Raw genomic sequence first — 8,489 nt, 5'->3', positions numbered from 1 at the left:
TTCACCACTGCGACTTCCTCTGCCTTTGGAATCTGTCAGTGGCCAGTGGCCAAATCTGGTCTGTTTGGGACCCCTGGAGCCAGGCTTTCTTACAACCCTGCACCCAGGTTCCAGTAATTTTTAAAACGTATATATACATGAATACATTTGGAAACTTCCATGTCTCAGAATAATACTTTCTAGGAAAGCTATTTCTGTGGTTTCAGAGAATTACATTTCCCTTTAGTCCGAGGATTAGGTGTTTGAAAGTGGCACTTGAATCACCTCTCTGAGATTATTAAGAAGATGATCAAATTGGGGCGCCTGGGTGGCTCAGTCGGTTGAGCGTCCGACTTCGGCTCAGGTCGTGATCTCATGGTCCGTGAGTTCGAGCCCCGCGTCGGGCCCTGTGCTGACAGCTCTGAGCCTGGAGCCTGCTTCAGATTCTGTGTCTCCCTCTCTCTCTGACCCTCCCCTGTTCATGCTCTTTCTCTGTCTCAAAAATAAATAAAAACATTAAAAAAAAAAAAAAAAAGATGATCAAATCTTACAGAAAACTACCGACAGGTGATTTTCATCACCCTTGCCCCGGGGCTGTCTTCTCCTAAATCACCATAAACCACTCTGCGGTTGTAAAAGTTTTTTTGTTTTGTTTTGTTTTGTCTTGTTTTCCTTCAAGCCTGACAATGACTTTTGTAGGAGGGTGGCTTGGGGGTGTCTGTGAGAAGGGAGGCTTGGCAAAGAACTCATTTCCAGGAACTAAATTTATCCCTTGGGCCTGGTCAGGCCACAGCCCCCAGGGCATTGAGTTCAGCCCTTCTTTCAAATAGGGTAACTCTTGGGCCAGTTCCGAAGCTCCTACTGCAATTCTACTTCCTACGGGCTCTTCTTTGAAAAGGAGGATTAACTGTGATTCGCATTCTTTCTCAGCCCTTCAGCTAGTCCAGCTCGAGTTCTGAGAGCAAAGAGCAGCAGCGAAAACAGACAGTACGTTGGCGCCAGCCCTTCAGCTCGGGCCTCCTCTAGGTGCGGCCTTGTGGAGAATGGTTAGTTTGATTAAGTCTGATAGGCCGAGGCTGCGGGTGGGGGGAGGAGACGAGGGAGGCCCCGCCCCCTTGGAGTGGGATTGGTTCCCTCTGTCGGCGGGGCCGTGCCTTTCGCTTCCCGGTTGGATAGGTGGAGCGAAACATGTCATTAAGGTGTTGTCGACCTGAGCCCCGTAGGTGTGGGCTGTTCCCTCACTTTTGTGGTTTTAGATTTTCAAAGGGGCGGCCTTCTTATTGGTTATGGGATCAGGTTCCTGAAGCTGGTCTTCTGTACCTTGAAAAATGTCCTCGTAACAGAAGGCGCCAAGGAGCTGAAGTGCAATTCACACACAGGAGAGAAAATGACGAAGGTTCCTCAGGGGTTTGATTTCAGTTTCTTAAATGACGAAGAAGCCAGGAAGATCCTTCAGGTGCTGGAAAGAAATGAGGAGCTACAGAGGGCAGACAAGGACAGGATCAGGTACACAGCCAACTCCTCTCACTCTTTTCCCGGGGCCTTGCGGGGGCCCGGGCGCGCGCGGAGGGGGCGCGCGGCTGGGGCGGCGCACCTGTCGGGGCCTCCGGGGGAGCGCGCCGCCCGGCGGGGGAGAGCGGAGCTCGGTTTCTCCCGCGAGGGCCGTGGGCGTCCCGGGCGGGCCGGCCTGCGAGTCTCCGGGGCGGGCACGGCCTTCGGAGTGTTTCTCTTTCCGAGTGGGTCCCGCCGAGCCGCCCCGGCCGGCACACGTGGGCGGCGGGCGGCCGCGGGGGCCCGGGCGGGGTGGGCTCCGACATCCCCGGAGCGGTCGCCGGGGGCGGAGGCCGGCTGGGCGGCCGAAAAGGGGCGGGGGCGCGGCGCGGCGCGGCGCGAGGTCCTGGCGGGCGCGCACCCACGTGCTTTCTGACACCGGTCCTGCAGGCGGTCCGCCCTCGCCAGTGTCGCTTTCCCTCTGCCCTCGCCGACAGTCGGCGGCGCCTGGGAGAGATGGCATCTCCCCGGCGGCGAAGTGGTCCCACCCCAAGGGCCGGAACTCCAGCAACTTGCCAAATTGTGTGGAGTGAGCTGGCCTCGGATTGGGACGCGCGGAGTGGCCACAACGCGTGGGTCTCCTTGCCGGGAGTGCTGCGCAGTTTCACCCTTAACCTTGCTATGCAGTGTTACAGGTGAGGGATTAGATACCAGAGAATAAAATCGAGAGATCATTGCCTGGGATGTAAATGAACCCGTTTTTCTGCTGGCAAAGTACCGGATAGGCCCTGGAACGAATACGAGGACTTTCTCACCGATTCTAGAATAGACCCATCCAAGGCCTTCTCCGGTTGACCCTGGAAGGGAATTCGGGCCATCGCTCTCAGACCAAAACGCGTGTCATTGATTGGAATTTGGCAAACCGTTTCGTTTGTGAGCAGCTTCTTGGTGATGTGGGTTCTAGGTTTCCCCCTCCTTTCAAAGATTCCAGTGCCCATCCCTCGCCCCCCCCCCCCCAGGAAAAAAACCTCCAAAGATACGCTTCACCTAGGAAAACCCTAGTTGGTCTTTGTAGAAGCAATTAGAATACACTGAACCCAAAGCCCTGTCTTCACGCCTCTTTAGTAGATACATCTCTTGAAGTTGGAGGATGTGTATTTCACATCATCATATTCTGCCTTTAGAAAAATAGGCTCCATCATTTCCTCGTTGCGTGTCCACACCCATACACATCCACGTGCGTGCACCCATACATATGCACGTACACCATCCACAGGCACACCCAGCCTGGGGAAGGAGGACTTTAGAATTGTATGTAGCTTGTTTTCAACACATTTCCCAAAAGGACTAAGGAACTGGGGGGCTGTCGGTGTGTCCTTGGAAGTGTTTCCTGTCTCTGGAGAGGATGGGGCTTAAGTGATCCAGTATATATAGTTGGGGAAACTGAGGGGAGAATTAGGGAACAAGAGGAGGGAAGGAAGTATCCACTGAGGATGCTTCATGGCTTCTCATGACGTGTAGTTTTAGAAATAGTAATATTATGTATTTTAATTTTCATTCAAGAGAATTTTGGCTTTTTATATTTGACCTGATGTTTGCCTTGTGTTTCCTCAATAGTAGCTCATGGTGTCCATAGCAGCCGCCTTTGGGGGGAGTTAGAAGTATTCGTAGGTGGCACGGCCATTGGGCTGGGCCGTAGAAGGAAGGCGGAAACACCTTTTCCGACTGCATGAAACTCATATCCTAACTGGGGCATCAACAGAAAAAGGCATAATGCTAAGACAAGATCAGTACTGTAACTATTCAACTATTAAAAATAATCACCTCCATAATTTTTAAAATGTCATCATTAAAATATAAAAATAACTTAGGGGGTACGCCTGGGTGGTTCAGTCGGTTAAGCATCCAATTTGGGGCTGGTCATGATCTCCCAGTTCATGCGTTTGAGCCCTGCGTCGGGCTCTGTGCTGACAGCTCAGAGCCTGGAACCTGCTTCAGATTCTGTGTCTCCTTCTCTCTCTGCCCCTCTCCTGCTTGGTCTCTTTGTCTCTCAAAAATGAATAAACATTAAAAATTAATTTCTTAAATAATGATTTAGGGGGGCGCCAGGGTGGCTCAATCGGTTGAGCGTCTGACTTTTTTTCTTAAGTTTATTTACTTTGAGAGAGAGTACAAGCAGGGGAGGGGCAGAGAGAGAGGGAAAGAGAGGATCCCAAGCAGGCTCCATGCTGTCAGCACAGAGCCTGATGTGGGGCTTGAACTCACCAACTGTGAGATCATGACCTGAGCAGACACCAAGAGTCAGACGCTTAACTGACTGAGCCAGCCAGGGACCGCTTCGACTCTTGATTTCAGCTCAGGTCATGATCCCAGGGTTGTGGGATGGAGCCCTGAGTCGGACTCCATGCTGAGCATGGAGCCTGCTTGGGATTCTCCTTCTCTCTCTCTCTCCCCCTCTGCCACTCTCCTCCACTTGTGTGCTCTCCCTCCCTCTCTCTCTCTAAAAAATAAATAAAATAGGGGCGCCTGGGTGGCGCAGTCGGTTAAGCGTCCGACTTCAGCCAGGTCACGATCTCGCGGTCCGTGAGTTCGAGCCCCGCGTCGGGCTCTGGGCTGATGGCTCAGAGCCTGGAGCCTGCTTCCGATTCTGTGTCTCCTTCTCTCTCTGCCCCTCCCCCGTTCATGCTCTGTCTCTCTCTGTCCCAAAAATAAATAAACGTTGAAAAAAAAAATTAAAAAAAAATAAATAAAATAAAAATAAAAATAACTTAGGGACATTGGACACTTGGGCCAAATGTTCAAGGCAATTATTTCTCGTACGTTCTTTCCCGCTGGTTAATTCCTGAACCCCACTGTCACATCCCCATCACTGGGTAGCAGTCTGATGGCCTTGCGCTGCTCACCAGCTCACGGGCGTGGCTTTGGTAGCAGACGCTGACATGCAGAGAAGACCTGAGATAATTGTCAGCTTGGCTGCCGCTGCTCATTCTGTGATCATGTTTTCCAAATCAAAAGTCAGGACACGTGACTTATCATGCAAGAGTGTTATGTAGGAGACAGTACAACAGGCCTGTCTGAGAGACTCTGGGAGGGCTTTTTGCTCTACAGGTTTTCCCCACTATCCCAAAAGAAAGCGTTTCCTGTGAAGGCTTCATAAGCCAACGTGGCAAAAAAACAAAGAGGCAATTACCATTCATTGATACGGAAGAAATTTTGAGCTTTCCTAGCCCCCAAAATAACCTCTTTCAGGTGTTTCTGAAACCTTAGGACACATCTTGATGAATGATGCCCAGAATAAGTCAAGGTGAAGCACAGACGCTCGCACACACAGTTCCAAACCTCACGGCTTGTGTGCTGAGTGTAGCTCCCCAGGGAAGGAGCTTGGCAGGGCCACTCTCGCCACTTGGGGTGCGCGGCCTCCACAAAGCCTCCCTGCGAAACATGTGCTAAATGTTATTTTTGCTTTTTACTTTTTTTTTTTTTTTTTTTTTAATTTTTTTTTTCAACGTTTATTTATCTTTGGGACAGAGAGAGACAGAGCATGAACGGGGGAGGGGCAGAGAGAGGGAGACACAGAATCGGAAACAGGCTCCAGGCTCTGAGCCATCAGCCCAGAGCCCGACGCGGGGCTCGAACTCACGGACCGCGAGATCGTGACCTGGCTGAAGTCGGACGCCCAACCGACTGCACCACCCAGGCGCCCCAACTTTTTTCCATAAAAGTGAAAACCTTCTTCGGATTTCATTTGGTTGGTGAAAACAGGTACTAATGTCGGACTTGCATAAAAGCAAAGTGGCTTAATGCAAACTTTGGAATATGGGTGGGGAAGAAGCGTACCTGAATTGAGAAAGAGTCTTAAGATATCTTGGCTAGAACAGGGGCGCCTGGGTGGCTCAGTCAGTTGCGTGTCTGACTTTGGCTCAGGTCGTGATCTCACGGTTTGTGAGTTCGAACCCCGCGTCGGGCTCTGTGCTGAGAGCAAGGAGCCTGCTTCAGATCCTCTGTCTCCCTCTCTCTGCCCCTCTCCCACTTGTGTGCACGTGCATACTCTCTCACTCTCTGTCTCTAAAAAATAAATCAGCATTAAAAAAAAAAGACATCTTGGCGAGAACAATAAGGGACCAAATGGAGAAGTTTGTCAAGTTTGCTGGTTGGGGCACAACCGAGGAGTTCATTTATATCTATAATAGGCTTGAGGTGTCTACAAAGCAACTAAGAAGTATCTTATAGTCAGAAATCTAGAACCACAGTGTCATGCGGGGCCAGAGATGCCCAGGGTTTGATGTTAAAGGCAAGAGAGTAGTTGAATTCATTGTGCGAGACCCAATAGCCCCACCCATAGACATGGTCCTGAACACACAGAACTTCCCCTGCTCTTCCCTCATCGGTATCAGATCTCTCTGGCCCCAGCTTAGTGGGAAAGTATTTGCATTAAATATTACTTATGTTCCTGATAAAGAGTTTATTCAAATACTGAAGAAAAACACTAAAATTCAAACTGATAAACAGGCAAAAGATAAAAATAAGTTGTTCATGCTCGAAGATATCCCAACAGTAAATGAAACATTATGGGAAAATGTTCACCCTCACAGTGATAAAGAAATGCAAATGGAAGTAATATCAAAATACCACTTTTAAAAATAACAGGAAAAAACTGTTGGTGAAGGTAGGCATGAAATGGATAGATTCAGCATCTTGTTAGTGGCATAATAATAATAATAACAATTGTAAGTAGAATACAATCCTTTTGGTAAACAATATGGTGCTACCTATAAAATTATGCCTTAACCTTGACCCAGTCCAATTCTTGGATATTTCTCATTAGTAGGAGTCTGGGGTAGAGAAGATGGCCATACCAACATTTATTAAGTGCTGCCTTTTATAATAGTAATTACTGTGATTTTGATAACAACTCACATTTATCAATCCCTTAGTGTATACTAGGCACTGTACTAAACGTGTTACATGTGTTTCATTGTCCCAATAACCTCGTTATGCACACACTTGAATTTCCGTTTCACACAGAAGGAAACAACTTAACAAAGGTTGAGTATCTTGTCCAAGTTAAGCAACAGAGCCAGAATTTAAATCCAGATCTAACTTAAAAATTATTTTACCCATCAGCATTGAATAATCCTCACCACCATCCCTTGGGGGTAAGTTGTGTTGATGGCTTTGTACAGAAGGAAACTGAAATGTCTCAGGGTTAAGGAACTTGCCCAAGGTCACACAGATCCCCAGTGACAGCTAGAATTTGAACCCAAATAAATTCTTTCCACTGTACTGTATTTTTCCCCGAGGAAAAACAAGACATTTACTCTCAGATATTAATTACAGTATTAAAAAATAGCAGAATAGTGGGAAAATAATACCAACATAGTGGGACATTTCTAATCTAAATATCCAATAAAAGTTCAGTCATTGTAATCGACAATTGTGAAGGTAACTGTATCTTGCCCAGTTCGATATTTTAATTTTAACTTTACTGACTATCTTGTTGTCAAGGTGGTGTAGACCCCTCAAGCTCAGCACGAATACAGGTGAGGGGCAGTGCTTATGAGTCATTGGTCTGTGAAAAAGCGGACTCAAAATACTGACTGTGTTGTTATTTCAGTTTCTTCAGGGGACGGCAACTAGAAAAAAATAGGCAAAAATCTACGCTTCTCCTTTTGGTGAATCTCTGGGGCCTGACGTATCTCCCGGCGCATGGTGGACAGACAGTAAACTTTTGCTGGAAGGACTGGGCTTGCCTGGCAGCCATGAGTGTCTCTTGTCTGGCCTCGAGCTCAGCACTGCTAGGATGGGGAAAGGATGTGTGATGTGCATTGCTGGGCAGCAATGCTGGGCACCAGCCATCTCCTGAGGCTCCAGGAAGGCAGAGGAGGGGAAGGGTACTGGATTCCGTGGCTTAGAGGTCAGAGACACTGAGGACAGGCAAGGTGCCAGCATGCAGTAGGCTTCCAGCGAATACTTCCTTGATGGGAAATTCATGGCCTGCATGGGCCAGAGTCAGGGGCTTCTGAAATCCCTAGCTTCTCTCCCCACTTCAACTCAGTGTGTTTTACCTTCTTCCCCTTCCCCAGATCCCCTCCACGCTCGACAGGATTCCTCCCACCTCTGAACCCTGAATCGCACGATGGTCTGTTACATTTATCCGGCTCTGCCCTGTGAGTCTGGAATCTGTACTACAGAAATACTTTGAGAGCCATGGAAAGAGGTGGAAATTACCACTTCGGTTCCAGTCTGACAGTTCCGGGTAGGACTTCTCAGGCCTTGCATAGTCTGTGGTTCTCGCCACAGTGAGGAAAAATGGCTGAGAGTTAGAGTCACAGTTTATTGGCAGGTGGAAAATTTCCCCATACTTGTCTCATACTGTGGAGGCAATTGTGTGAGTGCATGTGTACATGTATATACACAAATACATGTAATATATATATATTCATATATGTATACATATTTAATACGTAAAATCTAAAAAGCATCTTTTTTAAACATTATTTTTTAAGTTTTATTTACTTATTTTCAGAGAGACAGAGACAATGTGAGAGGGGGAAGGGTAGAGAGAGGAGGAGAGAGAGAGAATCCCAAGCAGGCTCCACACTGTCAGCCCAGAGCCCGACATGGGGCTTGAACTCGTGAAACCATGAGATCATGACCTGAGCTGGAACCGAGAGTCAGATGCTTAACTGACTGAGCCACCCAGGTGCCCACATCTTACTTTTTTACAAATCTTTGAAAAACACAACTACCTTCTTGTCACCCCCCATGTCCATCCCCCAACGCCACCCATCCCTGTCTCATAAATGTAACCGAAACAGAATGTGCCGAGAGATTTTACCAACTACCCAGCTCACAGAACAGATAGCAACAAATCAAAAATGTTTATTTTTCCTCTTGCAGAAAACTTACAAAGTATAAGACATCACAGCACCCCATGCAATCAGGTTGTAAAATGGCAAGTCTAAATTTAGACTATCTTTGCTTAATGGCAAAGCTGTGGCCCAGGAGGGTTTTCCAGA

The 8,489-nt window shown here is 48.1% G+C and overlaps 1 protein-coding gene across 3 annotated transcripts in view; it reads left to right on the top strand.

Moving 5' to 3' along the window:
* Window positions 1-1,176: 1,176 nt before the first annotated feature.
* Window positions 1,177-8,489, top strand: part of EXPH5 (exophilin 5) — an 86,604-nt gene continuing 79,291 nt past the window's right edge. For 2 of the 3 annotated variants that reach the window (XM_045482710.1, XM_045482709.1), the window contains exon 1: window positions 1,177-1,485. In XM_045482710.1, the coding sequence (XP_045338666.1) occupies window positions 1,367-1,485 (119 nt within the window). In that variant the 5' untranslated portion in view covers window positions 1,177-1,366. The remainder of the gene's footprint in view (window positions 1,486-8,489) is intronic. The other variant, XM_045482711.1, reaches the window with a different exon arrangement.

The sequence above is a fragment of the Leopardus geoffroyi genome, chromosome D1 (genome assembly GCF_018350155.1).
Source record: "Leopardus geoffroyi isolate Oge1 chromosome D1, O.geoffroyi_Oge1_pat1.0, whole genome shotgun sequence".
Taxonomy (NCBI): Eukaryota; Metazoa; Chordata; class Mammalia; order Carnivora; family Felidae; genus Leopardus; species Leopardus geoffroyi.
Note: the sequence above shows the minus strand (reverse complement) of the source record. Positions and strands in the feature narration are given on the sequence as shown.